The following is a 20787-nucleotide window of genomic DNA, read 5'->3' on the forward strand; positions in this document are numbered from 1 at the left end:
AGAAACGTAAGTCATCGAAATTGAATGATTTACGTGAGGAGATTAAGGCAGTCGGAGGGAGGCTGTTGCTTGTTCAACGACAACATCAAACTGTCACCGCCCCCAAAACTGAATCATAAACAATTTTTAAAAGCCATTTTACCAAAAATGATTAATTCTCGAATCTGGCATTCCTAGTTTTGATTTTTTAACATCTGAAAACAACAACAACATGATTGTTAAAATCTGTACTGTCAGAAAAGGAATTATCAGCTATACTACACCAGTATAGGCTCCAGATACTCTTTAATGGGTAATGACAAACGGAGACATAATTAATTTATACCATTAACAAGATCACCCGTTGAATTCATTTTTGGAGTGATGACTGATTTTTTTTTATTTTTTTTTTATGCCTGTATAAAAGATTATTATTGACCAACTTCAGATGCTGTCATATATGTGAATCAACTTACTTTGTTGTGTATTTTCAATACAAAAAATAATGTGTATATTGAGTCAATGGATTAACTGCATTTAAAAAAAAAAAAAAACCTGGATGGATATAAATCCATTTTGATTAATTTGAGTATAAAGGTGTTTTCTTGACCAAGAAAGTGGCAAAATGAAAACCACCATTTTCTGTTTCAAACTTTCACATAGCATCTTTTGGTTATAATAACATTAAAAATTCAAATCTACATTTTTATTTTCAAAGATTTATTATAAAAACTGATTATTTTTCCCCCAAAATGCAATAAATCATTTTGGAACCAAACTCTTCATATGTTGCTTATTTTTGATGATCAAAGACAATGTTTACTATGATTCAATAATCTTTGTTAAACACAATTACTTGTTTCTACATGAATTTGTGTTGCATTATTCCAACAAAATGGAACAAGTCAGATCACAATTATTTTGAAAAAAAAAATTGCAATAAGTAATCAAAGTAAATGTAATTTTCTGTATTCATTAAACAGAGACAAATCATGGACTCTGTAACAACAGGAGTCTCTCCAGGTCAATACCTACAAAATGAAGAGCCTGAAAAACTGAAACATCTTTTTCACAGACTTCATCTTGAAGGCAAGCACTACAATAAACTGAGAACTGCAGATGTTCTTCAGATAACTGAACACTCAGTACATTCCCATGAGTCTTGTGCTGAGGAGTGGCTTGTTCAGACTTTTCTTCAAAAACTATTGATGATGAACTACAGAGCCAGATACATTAAAGTTACATATAAAAATGAACAGGATCAGATACAACAAAAACACAGTGAATCAGCTGAAGACGACAGTGATATTTTTGATGAAATTTTTGAAAACAAAGCTTTCTCTATCAAAGGAACAAGTCATTCTGAGCGAATCCACCCGATGGATGTTCAGATGGCCGTGTTTCATTGTGCTGATGGTTTCCTGAAGCAGCTGATGGTCACTAAACTGTCCCAGTGTCAGTACGCTCTGCCTCTGCTTGTTCCTGATCCATTCACACAACAGATTGAGTTTCCTCTCTGGACATTCAGACAAATCCACAAGAGCTGGAAGATCAGAAACACCAACAATGAGATCATCAGTCAAACCCAGACGATCTACAAGGCAGAAACTCCATTGGTGTTTTTCTTCAGGTTTGGCTCTGCGTCTTCTTCCAAATCTGAGCTGATGAACAGTGTGATCAATGAGAGACACAACACGTTCTTCCACAGGAACTGTCCAGGCAGCAGCAGAACCAGAGTCCTGATGGATGGAGTGGTGGAGATCGCCTGGTTCTGCCCCTCTGGGAAAGACACAGATAAATTCAGTGAGTGTGTTTCGTTCTGTAATCTACATGGTGATGCAGGAGACCATGAGAAACAGCTGCAGATCCTCACTGAAATGAGCTCAGTCAATGTTGTTCTTCTACCCAGACTTCAGAGGAATGACAAAAGTATGATAAAAATTACACAACTCTACAAGACCTCAAAACCACTCATTTGTCTTCTTACTGAGGATGATTTAACCATTGTTAAGACAAAGAAAGGGAAATTCAGCATCGGCCTGAAAGACAGAAATCAGTCAGATGTTTCTGAAGATCTCAGAAGAGCCATAAATGATTGTCTCTCAGAATCATCTTCCACTTTCAGACTTGAAGATGTGTCCAAACACTCAGACATCAGAGTAGATGAGGAAAATGATGAAGACTGCAGGAGAGGAAGAGCAGCAGCACAGCAGATGATGAGTTTACTGAAGAAGAAAGATCTGACAGAAATCAAAGAATCAGTTCTGCCTCATCAGGGGAAACTGTGGCATCAGTGGAGTCAGAAGAACAAAGAACTACATCGACCTCAAGGAGATGAGATAGAAAAGAAAATTAGTGAAAAACAGACAGAAATGAAAACAATCCGCCAACAGCAGCATGAATCTGACATCAGTGAGTTCATGAAGGTCTTTATTAAACAAATTAACTCGCATGCTGCCACAAAGATGTTTTTTCTCAAATGGCTCAGAATCCTCCTGGATGAACATACATCAGCTGATCTTTCTGCTCTACATCACAAGTATAATGAAAAGTGGTCAACAGTCTTAAAACTGAAAGAGAATCATGATGAATCTGAGCAACTCAAAGCTGAACAAACTGAACTTGAGAGAATATCTGAGGATCTTCAAGCAGCATCCTTTGGTCTGGAGCACATCATGAGGGAGATCGGTCAGATCTATGAATCATGTTCATCTGTGAAGAAGAACAAGAAAGACCTGCAGGTTCACTTCTCTTCTCTCCCGAGTCTTGCAGCAGAGATGATGATCTCTGGATTTCCACTGGAGCTGATGGATGGAGATGCTGCTCATGTTCCTCTGATCTGGATCTCTGCTGTTCTAGATCAACTCATCCAGAAACTGGGAGACCAGAGACTCTTTGTGCTGTCAGTTTTAGGGATTCAGAGCTCTGGGAAATCCACCATGCTGAATGCCATGTTTGGACTCGAGTTTGCCGTCAGTGCTGGCAGGTGCACCAGAGGAGCTTTCATGCAGCTGGTCAGAGTGTCAGACGAGATGAAAACACAGATGAACTTTGAATATATTCTGGTTGTTGATACTGAAGGTCTTCATGCTCTAGAACTGGCTGGAAGATCAACAAGACATCATGACAATGAATTGGCCACATTTGTTGTTGGTCTTGGAAACCTGACATTGATCAACATCTTTGGAGAAAACCCTTCTGAGATGCAGGACGTTCTTCAGATTGCTGTTCAGGCCTTCCTGAGGATGAAGAAGGTCAGACTGAATCCCAGCTGTGTGTTTGTGCATCAGAACGTTTCAGACGTCACAGCTGGAGAGAGAAACATGGAGGGAAGGAGACGACTGCAGGATAAACTGGATGAGATGACAAAACTCGCTGCTGAAGAGGAAGACTGTGATGCAGAATGTTTCAGTGATGTCATTAGATTTGATGTTCAGAAAGATGTGAAGTATTTTGCACAGCTCTGGGAGGGAAACCCACCGATGGCTCCACCAAACCCAAACTACTGTGATAATATTCAAGAACTGAAGAAAACTATTATGTATCATGCCTCAAAATCAGATGAAATCATGGTGACACACTTAAAAGATCGTATTAAAGATCTCTGGGAGGCTTTACTGAATGAAGGATTTGTCTTCAGCTTCAGAAATTCTCTGGAGATTTCAGCTTACAGGAAACTGGAGACCGAATACAGCAAGTGGTCCTGGAGTCTTTGTAGTGCCATGATGGAAACTGAGAACAAACTACTCAACAAAATAGAGAATGAAGTGATTCATAAGGTTGAGGAAACCGATCTTCAAAGAGAACTGAAGAAGTCAAGTAAAGAAGTGGAAAAATCAATGTCAGAATTCCTTGAGAAAGACATTGATAAATATATACTGATTCAGTGGAAAACATCATTTGAAATTAAAATCAAAGAGCTTCGTGAAAATATTGTAAAAGAAACAAATAATAAATTAAATGAGATTCTTCAGCAGCGAGACCTGAAGAAAAAATTTGATGCTCAGAGGACAAATCATGAAAACACTCTCTATGAAAAGAGCAAAGAACTCGCCTTAAAACTCAGAGACAAAAAAAATGATGAAGAAACACTGAAGAAAGAGTTTGATTTGTTTTGGAAACAGAGTGTGAAGAAGATCATCAGAGACACTCCTGCAATCAGAGACATTGATGTAATGAGAGATGTGAGAGAGATCCTCAGTGAAATTGTTCCTGTAGATCACTGCATGAGGAGCAGAGATATATTCACTGTGTCAAGTTATTCAGATTATATACAGTTAAAGAAATCTAGTGGAATTACATCAGCTATTAAAAATGCTTACAAGTCAGTTAAAGAAATATTTTTTTACATTCTATCAAGAGAGGATGAAGCCCAAATCAGATCATTAGTCACAGATGTTGGTCAGCAGACAGACAGAATGATTCAGTCATTTAACATCTCAAAGATGGGCTACAACATCAGCTGCATTCAACAACTCACAGATTACATCAAGAAGAGAGTAACAGAACACCAGGAAGAGCGAGTGAAATATGAGTTCAAGAATGAATTCCTCACAGATTTGGTTCTTTCCATCTGTAAGAGAGCAAACAAGATGATCACTGACCAACACAGACTCTTCAGAGAAGCCAATGATCCTGTAATATATATTGAGAAGAAGAGGGAACAGTACTATAGTATTTTCCAGAAATACTGTCATGGAGAAACATCAGCTGCTGTTTTTGGTGCGATCATCTGTCAGAAACTGAAAGAGTCCATTGAGCAGAGTGTCTACAAGAAGATCGCCAGAGATTTAGCGAATGAAATGAGATCAAACTGTGAATCACTGAATGGAAACAGATCAAATCTGGAGAAACACATCCTGAAGACACTGGCAGAAGAGGAGGATTTTGACAAATACATGGACTACATTCATAATCCCAGAGATCACTTCAAGAGTTTCATCAGAGATGAAGTCAGTCGGTACATCACTGATAAGTTCAGTGTCAGTGTTTTACCCAAGATGAAGGAGAACATTGAACTCCTGCAGCAGAAGATCATGAAAGCAGCACATGAATCTACTGAACATGTTCAAGTGAACAGAGGAGATGTGTATTTGTGGTTGAAAATTTTCACACAACAGATCTCAGATGAGCTGATCTTCTCTGAAAAACACCTCAGTGGAGTGAAACATGATGGTCTTATTATGATACTCGTAGAAGAAGTGATAAAAAAGGGACTTCCTGCTATAATGTCACATATCAGCGAAGAGTTCAAAGAAGGCAAAGGCAAATTTTATGAAAAATTGGACTTCAGGTTCAGACCAGATGAGCTTCTGATTGATCTCTTCAATCAGTGCTGTTGGGTTCAGTGTCCATTATGTGGAGCCATCTGCACCAACACCATAGAGAACCATCCTGGAGATCACAGTGTTGCTTTCCACAGAGTGAGAGGAATTAATGGGCAGTTTTACAGAGGAACAAGAAACTTGGCTATTAGAATCTGCACATCAGCAGTAGCAAGTGATCAATATTTTTACCCTAATGACAGTAGAGCAGGAAGAGGATATGCAGACTGGAGCATCACTCCTGATCTCTCTGAACTGCCCTACTGGAAGTGGTTTGTGTGCAGATTCCAGGAAGATCTGGAAAAACACTACAGTAAAACATTTGAGCAGAGTGGTGAGATCCCAAACGAATGGAGAGAATTCTCAAAACATGAAGCTATTGAGAGTTTGGATAGATACATGTAATGCAGTGGATAAAGAATCAGACATTTTGTCTCCTTTCAGATTCAGATCACAGTCAGAATTGGGTTTCTCTTACACATCAGTGAGACTGAATGCAATTTCAATTTGAAAAAAAAAAAAATATATATATATATATATATATATATAGAGAGAGAGAGAGAGAGAAAAATAAGCTTGAAAAATAAAGTTTTGAATTAGAATTTTCTAAATGTGAATTCTAAACAAATATATTCAAGATTTTTTTTAAACGTTTATCAAAACTATTTTGTTATTGTGCTGTATTTCTATGTTTAAAGAGCAGACTTTCTGTTCTTCATTTTTATTGGTGAAAATGTATGTAGATATTCAGCTTAATTAATGAGTTGTTTAATGAGTTTAATAAATAGATATTATCCATGTAACAATTTTATTAGTAAATTTAAAGAAGGGTTTTCGTCACTATGCAGTTTTTGTAGAAGTATTTTGAAGAAACTGAAACAATTGTACACTTATTTTTCAATTGTAATTATACAAAATTATTTTGGTCCCAAGTTTCTATTTTACTTTTTTCTATTTTCCACTGATTTGAAGATTTTTTATGACTCTCTAACATCAATACAGAACAATCGAAAAGCTGTTAAGACATCTAAACTGTTGAAAAGAATATTTAATGTAATAGAAACATGATTGATTTGTGATATAAGATACAGAATTTTGATTTGTTTTATATATTCAAATGTCTTTGTATTCCCCTACTGTTGTTTCAATAAAAAAAAAAAAATAAATAAAAAAAAAAACATTGGTCCGACGGCGACGTCGTGTCCCCGGCCAAAAATAGTCGCGGTAGGACGGCATAAATCGGTAAAAATATGTAACACAGAACATTTCCTAAAAATGCATTCAGATATGTTTGTACATGTCTATAGTTCAATGGGGTTGCATGTATAATTGTTACTTTGACTTTTAGCTGAGTGTAGTTCAATATATACCCTGTTGTAAATCGGTTGTGAGAGGACGTCACTAGGTGACGTCTTTTACACGTGTATTACACGTCCATCATGACCCTCTGTTTTCAGAAATTATACTGTATAAACAATTCCCTTTCCTGAACCTGTTAACACACCTATTGGTGAAATATGTTTTACTGGAAAAAAAAGGAAGAAATTATCAAATAAGAACTTTATTCCTTGAGAACACTGTCCAAACAAAATAAATGAAATAACTTTTAAATTGCTCCATAATATTTATTTACCCTGTCAAACATTTTTTTAAGAAAAAATTTGGATCAGATTTTGACACTAAATGCTCCTTTTGTCAGAATGATACTGAAACACTTCTTCATTTGTTTTGTAACTATACTTTTCAGCTCTGGAAAGATGTAAGTTCTTTTATTTCAAGTACTATCTTACAGGGTTTTTCAATAAATCCTAAATCTGTTATTTTTGGTTTCTTTACAGCATATTCAAATGCCTGCTTTATAATAAACCTAATTCTCTTTCTATGTAGATTTTATATTCATAAATGTAAATTTTCAAATTGTAAACCTATTTTTCTAGTATTCTTTCAAGAGATGAAACATTACTTACTCACAATTTCCTCTCACTTAACAAAAAAGCTCTTAAAACATGTACAGTTTGCATGGCCTACAAACTCTTTACTGTATTTAATGTATAATTTGTATTAATTTGTGTGATGCCCTCTTATTTCTTTTTTTGTTATGGTCTTTAAAGCTTTGAATTATGGTATTGTTACTTTTACTATGTTTATTTTTTTTTCTGTATATTCTATTGATATTATTCTTAATTGTTGTTGTTATATTTTGAGTTGTTTGTTCCATAGTGTAAACTAAGTGTTCAAATAAAGCATTAAATAAAAAAAAAAATTTAAAAAATCATGACCCTCTGTGAAATCCTTGTTCAATATGCAAAAGCTGTGATTACACCTTGGTTAGTACTGCAATAATTAATTAAAGTGCACCAACCCAGCAAACATTCGGACGTCTATTGACCGTTGAAAAGACGTCCGTCCGACACGTCCCGTCATGGTTGAAAAATAGTTCCAAAATGAAAGTTGAACCGACGTCTTTGACGTCTTCTGGACGTGAACTGCACGTCTTTTCTGCACGTCCACGGACGTGTAAATGCGTCGTCTTCTGGACGTGTAAATGTGTTGCTGCATATTTTTAAGTGTATATATAAGCCTGATTATAAAATAATCACACACCCATTGTGTGTTTATTTTATTTTTATTTATTTTTATCAGCAAAAATTAGAAAGTTATACAGGTTTGAAACATGAGGTTGAGAAAATGAAAATTTTCATTTTTGGGTGGACTATCCCTTAAACACATTACAGCGGTTTGGCTTATTTTTTGTATCCTCCACCAACAGCTCTTCCTGGAGTGTGCTTCAGATGTTCCGCCACTGCTGCATCTATTTTGGTGTTGGTAGTATTTGGGCTCCACCTCTTCACAGCATCTAAGGGGAGAGAATATATTTATTTTTAAAATAAATAAAATGAAAAATTGGAGGTAAATGACATGCACTTATTTTCAAAATATCTTTATGGTCTACAGCTAAAATAAAAAAATAAAATAAAAACTTGGAACAAGATGAATGAATCATGAATGAAACATTAGAAAAAGGTAATCAACATGGATTACATTTTATTGTATTGTATAAAACATGTTCTGCTTTAAATGGGTGTTAGATTAGTTGGTGGAAAACAGCATTTGTCCCCTCTCCATCTTCAATACCACTGTGGTGCCCTTGAGAAAGACCCTTAACTAGGTGTGTAACTGTGAGAAAGTGAACATGAACATTTCTGATAAAGACAGGTGAGCTGTGATGTCCCCTGAATAGATAAAGCGTACCAATAAAATTTACATCAATATACAAGGAACAATACATTTTTTTTATATTGACACATTCCCCAAATTACCTTGAATAACGTCATATAAAGGTGTGGCTTTAAACGGCTTTTTTTCAAGCTGGCCACCACCCCTCATATTGAATTTTGCCATTAGACCATTTGTCATCATTCTGTGAAAGAAATTTAAGATTACTTCACCTTAGAAAAATAACCAAAAATGGTCAATAAATCACAATTAACAGTAAGATGCAGTGTAGCAATTGCATGCAATGTTAAAACATCACTTTCACAACTACTCATCTTTCATGTAACAAGTGCTATGAACTATATCCTCATCCATAGGTTTTGGTGACAAGTAATGAATATCATATATTGCTTACACTGAAATTATGTCTTGATTTCTTGTTTTCAGTCTGGCTGACTGTCTGAGCCAGTACAGACATATTAAAACTTCTGAACAAGTGATGTGTGACAGATTAAATCCTGACGTGAAGTAATATAAATGGCTGGGTTAATTATGGTGGTAATCAAGATATATTTTTCAGAAATATTATACAGGATTACACAATTCGAGGGAAATACATACCTGTTCATAACTTTGTTGACACAGTCTTGAACAGAATATCCACCAACCCTGGACAGTTGCTGGACCTAAATGTGAAAACAATTGAAATAATGCTCAAGAAAGATAGATGGAAATATATACACATACAAATACATATATACATATTCTTTATGTCAAAACTTACGCAGAACAACTTGACATCAACATCTTAGATGGATTCTTCAGAGAGTTTTAGGTCACTCTCTGAATCCATCTTCTTTAGAGATGTTGTAGACTTGCCAGGGTCCAGAATGCCAACTATTTGCTTAAGTTGATCTTTCAAATCGAACAACATTGAAAAGACCTTCCTTTGAAATTCTGAAAGAAAACTTAGAGTAATATGTACACACAACTGGACACCTGAATAATTAAAAATTCTTCATTATGACACTTGCAGTCACAATTTGAGTTTATGCAGAGCATAACATTTTACAGTTTATTTGGACACTTTTTCCCAGTCTTGTTTGCCTGCTGATTTCCGGTTAAAATAAGGTTGTGAAAACAGAAGTGCAAGAATTTTCAATACTTGGTTTAAAACCATAAACTAGTACTTTAACAAAAATTGCATTTGCATTTTATTTTACTGGCCAGTGTTTTAAAACCACCACATATAATATTTCTTACTTGTGGTTGACATGGGGTAGGCGCTCCTTGAGGGTCTGGTACCACCTATTGAAAAAAATATATATATATATGAAAAAAGAAAATAAATAAAACATTGTAAAATGTTAATTCAATTGTGGACAACCCCATGGCTGGAACAAACATACCGTCAGGTCTGTGCTCACTCCTCAATGCAGCTGTCAAGAGGCAAAACAACATTACGAATTGCTGTTATTAATTTTTTCCAGACCATTGTGTAGAAGATGTGATTCAAAGCTGAATTTATCATCATTACCACAGTCTTAAGAGTCACAAGATCCTTCACAAATCATTCTGATATTCTGAATTAATGTTCAAGAAACATGTATTATCACTATAAATGTTGAAAACAGTTGTGTACAATTTTATCAAGATTATTTGATGAGTATAGAGTTCAAGAGAACAACATTTATCTGAAATATAAAGCTTTTGCAACTTTGATCACAGGAATAAATGACATTTTATACTATTTTTAAAATTAAAAATAGTTATTGAAATTAAAAATATTCACAATATTACAGTTTTTTATTATTATTAAAAAAAAAAAAAGCAGCCTTAATGAGCAAAACAGACTTCTTTCAAAAACAATCAATTAGTACAGTTTCCAAACTTTTGACTGGTAGTGTATATTGAGCTGTGTTGTCACTAAGGTGGACTGCGTTTAAAATAAGATGTGACTAAAGTTCTCACATACACTGGGGTGCCCTTTGGGACTGGGGCATACTCTGGGACTGCGGCGTCCTCTGGGACTGCGGTGCCCGTGAAGAATTTGGGACAGGAGACAATACTGAATACACATTACAAACAAAAGTTATTTAAGGTAAAAAAATGTCACATTAATTGTTGTACGATTAATTAAAAATCCTCTTTATGTGGATGAAATTAAACAAGAAAACAATACTATGCCTCTTTCGGTTGCCCCAGATGGCCTGGAGAACGAATCATAAATTCTCCGTCTGGCAGATGGCTGTTCGTTATGTGAACCTGAGAGACAAATTGCACATTAAATGTAACTTCATTTAGTACAATAAACTTTACAAATGTTTTTTTTTTTTTTTTAATTATCATTAAAACAGTTAATTTTATGAAAGTGTAAATATTAACAGTAAATCACTTCACAGTATAATACCGCATTAGTTATGAAATCATCTGGCTGTACTTTTAGGTAATTTTTGTTGAGCAATGACAGACATTATAAGCTCTGTATTTGTAACTATTAACTTCAGAGAATTCAGTGATTCAGAGAAATGTATATGTTTATACGCTAAGCTGTATTGTTACTAAGGTAGAATCCATTTAAAATAAGATGTGACTAAAGTTCTCACAGACAGTGGGATGCCCTCTGGTACTGGGGCTGGGGCGTCCTTTGTTACGGGAGCTGGGGCGCCCTCTGGTACTGGGACTGGGGCGTTTTCTGGTACTGGGGCTGGGGCGTCCTCTGGGACTGGGGCTGGGGCGTCCATTAGGACTCACACAGGACATGATGTGATCAATGTGTGAGTCGGAGTATCTGTAAAGGTGGGAGTATTTTCATGTCACACATATGGTTGATCTCTAGTATATCTGACCTGGAGATTACTGTATTGAGAGAATTTTTGGTAACACTTTATTTTACAGTGTCATTGTTACATGTATTTACTGTAGTAATAACTAGAAATTATGCATAATTATGTGCAATTAACCCTAAACCAAACCCTCATCCTAACCCTAACCCTATAGTAAGTACATGTAGTTCATTGTCATTACTCAGAAATTAAATGTATAATTACACTGTAATACTGACACCTTAAAATAAAGTGTAACCGAATTTTTTTACATCACACAAGGATGGAGCAATATTGCCTACAACAATTTCAAACTGAGAACAAAACTTGTGGCATATCCATTACAGTAGTGTGTCAGTGTGGTCCTATATTGTAGAGAACAATATCCCTCTGTCTGGCAGTCAGGGGAGCTCATCTGTAAGCTGTGCTGCTGCAAAGTCCTGGACTGTAAATATCTCTTGATTGAAGGGCCAGATGCCACACGTTCTGGACCCTTTAACTTCCTTCTCCACATTTACAGACTTATAGTAAACCTGTGCAAACAGTCCAGCCATGTAGATAGAAATCCTTTTGCCCGTGTTTAACCCCATCCAACTATCTGCTGCCCTGTTGTAGTAAAACTTTAAACTACTGAAAATGTTCGATCAAGAAGCTGCATTTTGAGACGTATGTGGGGCTAATGTGATCATGATGACTCCTCTTTGTTGAGCAAGTGTGACCGCTTCCAGTGTCTTATGCGAGTGGTGACCATCTGAAATGTGTGCACGGGGGTGTGGCCGTGGACTTCAATCATTTCATTGATGTAACCTAAATGTTTCATTTACCCTGCATGCACATTGAGGAGTAGGCCTATGTTAAAAAGTGAAAAATATACAAAAAATTATGCATCATTTTTTTAATTGTCAGGTTTATAGCTCTCGTTTGTAGTAGTTACAATACTATCCCAGTCAACACGTGAGATCATGCGATGATCACAGTGACATCACACAATCCTCATACTGTGATCCTCAGCATGTGTGTAAAGCGTGAGCTCAACGTGAGTTCATCTGATCCTCATACTGTGATCCTCAGCATGTGTGTAAAGCGTGAGCTCAACGTGAGTTCATCTGATCCTCATACTGTGATCATCAGCATGTGTGTAAAGCGTGAGCTCAACGTGAGTTCATCTGATCCTCATACTGTGATCCTCAGCATGTGTGTAAAGCGTGAGCTCAACGTGAGTTCATCTGATCCTCATACTGTGATCCTCAGCATGTGTGTAAAGCGTGAGCTCAACGTGAGTTCATCTGATCCTCATACTGTGATCATCAGCATGTGTGTAAAGCGTGAGCTCAACGTGAGTTCATCTGATCCTCATACTGTGATCCTCAGCATGTGTGTAAAGCGTGAGCTCAACGTGAGTTCATCTGATCCTCATACTGTGATCCTCAGCATGTGTGTAAAGCGTGAGCTCATTGTGAATGCTTCACACTCCGGTCCAGTTGGCGGTGGTAAATGCACCATCTAAGCTGGTCTTCCAACCACCATAAAACATGTAAAGAAGAAGAAAAAGTTGTGCATGGTATTGTTACACCGCAGAAATGGTGAGTGGCCTATTTACATACTTTTAGATGTGCAATGTGGTCTGGTCTTTTTTTTTTTTTTAGCAGAGTACTGCTCACACATGCTACATGTGCACCAGCCATTTTACCTTCAGTAATCACACCAAAATTGCTAGCTGCAGCTAGTTTGCATATCAGTATTTGTGAATTGTTAGGCCTGTTATGTCAGATCATTACAACATTACTAACTTTATATTTCAATATATTAATTTTTTTTATTTATACTTATATTTCAATAATTAACAAGCGCTGTAAAACAACAGTAAGCAAGAATGCTGCACTGGTGGAATAGCGTAAACTATCATTGCTCTTTGGATAAAAAGATGAAGTACGCCTACTCTTAGACACTCATATTAAAGATAAAAAGCCTTATTTCACCACGCTATATGACTAGTTTTTTAACAACAACTTCTATCTGCGGAACTGTAGCTGTTTTATGTTAAAAGCTTCAACGTCACTTCCCATTTACCAAAACTCAAAGTGACTGACATTCATCCTCTTATTAACATAACAAGCAACTTTACCCAGACATCAGATGCAACACTACATCATTAAGAATGTAAAGTGTAGATCTACAAAAGTGTAGTTTAAAGTACTTTATGATACACACTTTCTTTAGGATACACAACAATTGTCCAAAGAAGACTTCTTAAACAATTATCAAATACAGTAATCAGTGAGAGTGGCTAAGGTTGTCCTCTCAAACAAAAAAAATTTGTAAAAGATTTATGTGTTTCATATAATGTTTTACTAATACAGAAGTTCTTTTTGGCCTGTTAGGATTTGGAAACAAAAATTAAGGCATTGAAAAGACAGCAACAAAAAGCTCGTAGAAAATCAAAAAAGATCATTTTGGCTCTTCAGAAAAAAAATGAAAACACTTCTGATAGTGAACACTCCTCCAGAGAACTTGAATCAGACTACTCATCAGACGACTCAGGAAATATGCTGAATGTTGTGGAGCAGCATCTAAATGAAGACTTGCAAGAACAGTATGATTCAGAATCACAACAGAATACCATAATTAATATGCAAGATCAAGTGCTATGGTATGAAATTGATAGACTAAATGATTCCATGGATGTTACCAGTGAAAGTAACTCAGAGCTAGCTTTGTCTCTGGAGAAAAAGCTGTCTGAGTGGGCAATGAAATTCAACATCTCCATGACCTCTCTCACTCATTTGCTTAAGATTTTGAAGGAACATGACATTGATGTTCCAGCAGACGGACGAACACTATTGAAAACACCTCGTTCTGGCAGTTTGAGAATAACAGAAAAATCAGGTACATTTTAACTTTGAAAATGTCCATGCACTCATTTGGCAATATTATTCAGAAATTTCACTGAACTGTAAAATCTTGTTTTTGATAGGTGGCAAATACACATATTTTGGATTAAAGGAAGGTCTTACGCATACTCTGTCTGAGCAAGACACTTCAAAATACGACCACTTTGAGATTTCTTTGAATATTGATGGCCTACCCATTTTCAAGTCCAAAAACCTCACAATGTGGCCACTTCAGTGTGCTGTCATCAACATTGATGAAGTGAAAAACAGTCCTTTTGTTGTTGCTCTGTTTTCTGGAGCAAAGAAACCAAATGATTTGGAGTTTTTGAGGGATTTTATGGAGGAGCTGCAAGAACTGATGGAAACAGGCTTTAAAGGGAAGAGAATTGTCCTCAAAAACATCATATGTGATGCACCAGCACGAGCCCTCATCAAAGGAATAGTTCAGTTTAATGGCCGCTATGGCTGTGACTTTTGTGATGTAAAGGGAGTTCATGAGAGCAAAATGCTTTTTTTGTATAAAGGAAATCTCAGAACCAATGAGTCATTTAGACAGAAGACAAATCCTGAACATCACAAAACAGATAGCATTCTTTTGAATCTGGACATTGATATGATCAGGCAGTTCCCAATAGATCCCATGCATTGTGTAGATCTAGGAGTGACTAAGCGAATGTTGATGCTGTGGAAAGAAGGACCTTTGGCCCATAGATTATCAGCTGGACATCTTAGCACCATTACTTATTTTCATCAAGCTGTCCGACATCACATACCTCCTGAATTCAATAGGAAACCCAGGGGGTTAGATGAACTGAAGCACTGGAAAGCAACTGAATTCCGAACATTTTTGCTTTATACTGGACCAGTGATTTTGAAATATGTTCTCGATAAGGAGAAGTATATTCACTTCCTTTCACTTAGTATTGGAATGCGCATCTTGTACAGTGAAAACCTAATGGAGCATCGTGATTATGCAGATGAGCTGTTAACATATTTTGTTGAAAAAGGTAGCAGCCTGTATAGCATGAGTTTCATCTCATATAATGTGCATTGCTTGCTACATCTCACTGATGTTGCAAATTACAACAGATCATTACACTATTGTTCAGCGTACAAGTTTGAGAACAATATGGGTCAAATCAAGAGGTTTATCCGCGGTTCAAGTGATCCACTGATTCAAGTAGCTAACAGATTGGCAGAGAGGCAAGCAATATCAAGTTCTAAGAAATCAAATGTTAACTCTGGTACGCCAAAGACAAAAGAATGTTACAGAATGACCAATGATAGCTACTGCCTTATACATGGAGTTCAAGAAAATCTGATTTTTTGTGAGGTTTTTTTGCAGAATGGAACCTTTGTACACTAAGCCATGTGACTCCAGAATAATTGGCATATTCAAAGGATTTCGGAATCACACTAAAATGTTACATACTGACACCACTCAACTGAGACATAAAGCAATCATGATACCTTTGTCATTGATTGATAAAGATGAATACAATGCGGTAGCGCTTATACCGCTCATGCATTCAGTTTGATTAGTTAGTCAAGTAAGTCAGTAAGGCAGGGTTTTTGCCTTTTTTATTGCATGTTATCCTGATTTTGATCCAAAGACTATGAATAATGTGTGTGTGTGTGTGTGTGTGTGTGCGTGTGCGTGCGTATTTCAGTATCGAATTTGTTTATTCGGTGATGGACAGACATCTGTTGTACCAATCAGTTGGATTTTTGATGACAATGGAACATTGAAGTGTCGATGGACATCATCACTCTCAAACATTAAAAACAATTCTCCACCAAACCCTAACTGGAAGGTTTATGACATTGTGAAGATCGTTGGACCATCAATTGGTAAGAAATTGCAATAATGGTGCATTTGAATTGAAAATGAATGTGATGCTGAAATGTGGGTATAAGAACACAAATTCAAGTTGTTGTGCCTAATATAAGACAATCACAATTTTAGTTTTACATAAGTATTTAACATTTCTGGAAGATTTTTTTCTCAATATTATGATAGGTGGTCTTATAAATTTACTAATCATAATATATTTATGTATTCTATGATGAATAAATAGTTGACTGAATTTCCATTATACACATAGTATACATAAATTTACCACTTACAGGAGACTATGATCAAGCAAATCAATACATCTCAGATTACACAACGGGGGTCTCAGCAGCAGAGGACTCAATTACTTATTCAATGACAGACCCTGCAGTTGTGGAATTACCTGAGAAGAGAAAAAGGAAAAATAAGCTCTGTGATGAAAGTGACATCAATTCAGAGACATCTTCCTGTGAAGGTCTGTATATATTGAAATGATTGGTATGCAGAAAACAATTTAGCCATAACTCTGTGATCATTCTTTATTTGTATGTACCAAACAGATGATATGAACTTGAAGCAGTCAGGAAATGAAGTGAAGCAATCTGGTCTGAAGTCAAGAAATGTCCCACTGCCCAAACCTCCTATATACCATGGTTAGCCTGTTTTAACTTTGATGTAGAACTTTGAACTTGCTAAAGCACTTTTATGTTTTTTCAATCCATTTTTTATTAGTTTGTTTTTTTCTTCTTTTGAACATTAGTCAATATTCAGCTCATTCAGAAAGTTCAGTGTGACAGTGTTTTAACTTTTTAACTAAACTTTTATTTAATAAAAAATATTTTTCTTCTGCATGATCTATCTTTAAAGATACTCTTCAGAGAAGTGGGAAAAAAGATGAGGATGATCCCAAGCCCACAAGCTCTGATGTCTCAGGTGATTTAAACATATACACACATATACAAAAGATAAATTCATGTATTAATGGTGTGTATAATGTGTTACTATGCAGAGGTTTTTACACTTTATATTGCCAAAACCCACCATATATGATGAACCTTTAGCTAAGGAGTAATGTTGGACATGTAAACCTGAAGATAAACATTTTTAGTTCAAATTTATTAGTTTTATAGAAGCTTTACAAAGAATTCTGTTTTACAAAGAAATACAAATCCCATACTACAGATAAAAAACAAATATAAACACTTAAATGTCTCTATCAAGAACTTAAAAATGTGACTGTAACAATGTTTGAATATATTAATATTTATGTTTTTTATGAATTTTATGAAGACCCTTACAACCCTCTGGAGGCCTGTTGTGGGTCCCCTGACCCCGGTTAGAAAACCCATGCATTCATGTATTGATGTACATTAAGCCACTTACTTCTATATCTTCCTCTCAGAATTTCATGATCTTCAACAACATCACATGACTTATAAAGAAATTACAGTGCAAACCAGGATACCAGGTGTGTATACATTGTTTATTCATTGTGTATACAAGGTTTGTTATGGCAAAAGATTAGGTGATCATACTAATTTTAATGTGATAAACAGATGATGTGCATTTAAAGAAGTCAAGAAATGCAATGAAGCGAGTTGGTCTGAAGACAAAGAATGTTCAGCTGGCCAAAACTCCCAGATACCATGGTAAGCTTGTGTTTTAACTTATCTAAGGAACTTAGCAGAATCAGCTTTATAATTTTATTTGCAGATTTTGAATGTCTTATGTCTTTTCTTGAAAGTAGTCAAGAGTCCACTTATTCAGAAAGCTCTGTGTGTCAAAACATCTGGTGAGTATGAAACACTTTTTCTCTTAAATTGAATCTGGTTAAGCTAATTTGATCATTCTAATTCACATTGTTCAGGTGACTGTCTGGATGATAACAATGAAAGCCCTGATGACAGTTATTTAAACTCAAGCCAGCCCAACCCAGTATTCTTAGGTGAGACAATAGATATTCCCTTTAACACATGCAAACACATCACAAGGTACCTTATAAGAGAATTTTGTGTCATGACTCTCACAGATACTCTTCAGGGAAATGTGGCAATGCATGAGGATGATCATCCCAAAAGCTCTGCTTCTTCAGGTGAGTTATAATTTAATATAATTTATTGTGTGTGTGTGTGTGTGTGTGTGTGTGTGTGTGTGTGTGCGTGTGTGTGTGTGTTTTTTTTTTTTTTTTTTTTACATTGTACCAAATGTCCCCACAATTAAAGTGAACCACCTACATGTGCATTGTGGATAAAACGATCAGGGAAAAAACGGTTTAATTGATGTAGAAAAATAAATATAGAAACAATATAACTGATTTAGATAAATGCAATTTCACTGACCTTATGTATGTAATTTTGATAACAGGGAAGGAACCAAAGGAAACAAAATGCAAAGTCACCATGGAGAAATTGTTTGGTATGTGATATATCAATTAGACATTATTTATTTATACAGACATAAAACATCCTTTGCTATATAACAATCTAACTTTACAATTTTTCAGATCTGAATACTAAGATACTCCAACAAATTCAAATGCTGGAACAGAGACAAGCTGTCATCATGAATGACTTGGCAAAAGTTAAGTCTGTTCTCATGAAGCGGGCAGAAGAAGATGCCCATGAGGAACTTTTTAAACAACAACAGTGCTCCAGCTTTGAAACGTTTGAAGCCTTCTGTCAGAGGCTTGAAGAAGACAAAAATTATCGAGAGCTTTATGTTAGTACTACTATATAAATTTAGCGTTTATTTTTACAACAAAGCCACAGTTTTATTTTTTTATTTTTTTATTTTTTTGCAGCAGATACCATGTAAAAGAAATGTTGAAGCCTGGTATATTTTAATCATGACAATATTATGTATGTTTTTGTCAGGTACACTATCTCATCCATACTCACGGCAGCTCCAATATAGGTGAGATGCTGAGACAGGCTTTAAAAAGCATAGCGTCAGACAATGTTCTCTGTCTGTATAACAGAACGGGGAAAGATGGGAAGAAGGTGTTGCCACCTGTGCTCCTGACATGTTTGAAAAGTAAGTGTTTAAGTTTTGGTTTGTGCATCTGGATGCTGCTATAGAAATTGTAATGTTAACACCTTGCTCTTTGTGTTTTTAGAATGTGTCAGGTCTTTTCACAAACAAAATGAAATAGAGGTGAAGAAGCTAAAAGTAACCACTAACACCAGACGCGGAATGTATTCGCCAAGTAGAAATTTTTTTTGTCCAACGCCAACACCAGGCTGAAAAGGAAACCAAATAAAGGAAAAAGCTGACTTTTTGTTTGATTGTTTTTATTGATGGAAATAAAGAATGTGGGTGTAAAAGTTTGAGTTAACTGAATCATTTTAGATAACAGTGAACTAACACAATTATTGCATAGTGGTGTTATATGGTGATCTTACAGTATGAGCACACAGTGAGTGCGCAGTGACATCACAGTGATCACAGTATGAGCACACAGTGAGTGCGCAGTGACATCACAGTGACCAGAGTATGAGCACACAGTGATCACAGTATGAGCACACAGTGAGTGCGCAGTGACATCACAGTGACCAGAGTATGAGCACACAGTGATCACAGTATGAGTGCGCAGTGACATCACAGTGATCACAGTATGAGCACACAGTGATCACAGTATGCGCACACAGTGAGTGCGCAGTGACATCACAGTGATGTAGTGATCAGCAGGCAGACATGAGGGAAGACTCCCCTCATCACCTCATCTGCCATGATGAAAAGCACAGGGCTCCAAAACTCACACCTCCAAGAGAAGCAAACAAGGGAATAGATAGGCTAGCAGATAAGCCTATCAAGACAATCACCCTGACCATTTGTGGAAAGGAAGAAAGATGACATTAGCATGTCATTGAGCAGGCTAATTCTATCACCATTCTCCCCCACTGATCACCCCAGTCCCTCAGTCGTTAGACCTGAGGTGTAAACTGAACTCCACTCACCAGACAGGTTTTGCTATGTGACTTGAAGTCACAAAGGACACAAAATAGACACACAGTGGACAAAATGGAGCAAATCTTCTCCACTTTTATTATCAAGAACTCTATATACTTCATGAGTGTTGTTTGTGTACATGCAAACTATACAAACTTGCCTACCAAGGTATACATTAATGCATGGGTAAAAGGTCAATATAACTCAGTGATGTTTGGTCTTTATGTTTTCAGCACAATGCCTAGGGTAATCTGAAATTGGTTTGGAAAGTGAATTATGCATAGGAAAAACCTTAAAGACATTGTTCTAAATGTGAACTTTAAGCTATGCAAATGAACCTCATGCAAGAGGGGGGCCATCCAGTGGCCACCTCTGACAGCATCAGCCAATCAAGACACTGCATCTGAAAGGTGCCAATTTGCATTTCCCTCCCTCTCAGGACAGGTTAAAAGACTTGTTTCTGGGACAGATAAGTGTTCCAGTTTGTCGGGTTGCCGCAGTTTCCCATTCTGGTTCCAGGCTCCAGTTCCTGTTCCGGTCCCGGTTCAAGGTTCTGGTCCCAAGATGTGCTAAGCTAAGTCCAACTCTACAGAGTTGTGAAGTTGCTCTCTCAAGACTCTGAAGCTCTAAAGAGAGAAACAAGGAAGTCCTGCAAGAAGTGAATTTGGGGAGTTTGAAAACTGCAACAGAGACAACGACTACAAGCTTAGCCCCCCATCTTCAAGATATCTTCTGTACCAACTTCAACCCTCTCATCAGAGATCCGCCAG

General features: G+C 36.3%; 2 protein-coding genes and 1 long non-coding RNA gene across 10 annotated transcripts; 2 read left to right on the forward strand and 1 right to left on the reverse strand.

Annotated features, from left to right (window-relative positions):
• Positions 1 to 968: 968 nt before the first annotated feature.
• On the forward strand, positions 969 to 7427 carry LOC125265419 (interferon-induced very large GTPase 1-like). The gene has a single exon (XM_048185632.1). It carries the CDS (start codon positions 972 to 974, stop codon positions 5706 to 5708), a length of 4737 nt encoding a protein of 1578 aa, XP_048041589.1. The 5' UTR covers positions 969 to 971; the 3' UTR covers positions 5709 to 7427.
• Positions 7428 to 8124: 697 nt separating this feature from the next.
• Positions 8125 to 10001, reverse strand: LOC125265437. The gene is made up of 3 exons (XR_007184260.1): positions 9929 to 10001; positions 9783 to 9827; positions 8125 to 8160 (listed from the first exon to the last, which is right to left on the reverse strand). It is a non-coding gene; the product is annotated as an uncharacterized LOC125265437 (long non-coding RNA).
• A 2410-nt stretch (positions 10002 to 12411) lies between these two features.
• LOC125265422 lies at positions 12412 to 19502 on the forward strand. 8 transcript variants are annotated; one of them, XM_048185636.1, is made up of 15 exons: positions 12446 to 12927; positions 14137 to 14230; positions 14319 to 16086; positions 16365 to 16544; positions 16630 to 16722; positions 16937 to 17002; positions 17472 to 17537; positions 17626 to 17718; positions 17814 to 17861; positions 17937 to 18014; positions 18099 to 18161; positions 18434 to 18484; positions 18573 to 18787; positions 18943 to 19102; positions 19185 to 19501. In XM_048185636.1, the coding sequence occupies exons 3-15, from the start codon at positions 15852 to 15854 to the stop codon at positions 19310 to 19312; spliced, it is 1476 nt and encodes a 491-aa protein (XP_048041593.1). In that variant the 5' UTR covers positions 12446 to 12927; positions 14137 to 14230; positions 14319 to 15851; the 3' UTR covers positions 19313 to 19501. The 8 variants fall into 8 exon arrangements, 7 of the variants coding, with proteins under 7 accessions (XP_048041591.1, XP_048041595.1, XP_048041594.1 ...); XM_048185637.1 differs by having other exon boundaries at positions 12445 to 14230; positions 17817 to 17861; positions 19185 to 19502; XM_048185635.1 differs by having other exon boundaries at positions 12446 to 14230.
• The last annotated feature ends 1285 nt before the right edge of the window (positions 19503 to 20787 follow it).

The sequence above is a fragment of the Megalobrama amblycephala genome, linkage group LG3, assembly GCF_018812025.1.
Source record: "Megalobrama amblycephala isolate DHTTF-2021 linkage group LG3, ASM1881202v1, whole genome shotgun sequence".
Lineage (NCBI taxonomy): Eukaryota > Metazoa > Chordata > Actinopteri > Cypriniformes > Xenocyprididae > Megalobrama > Megalobrama amblycephala.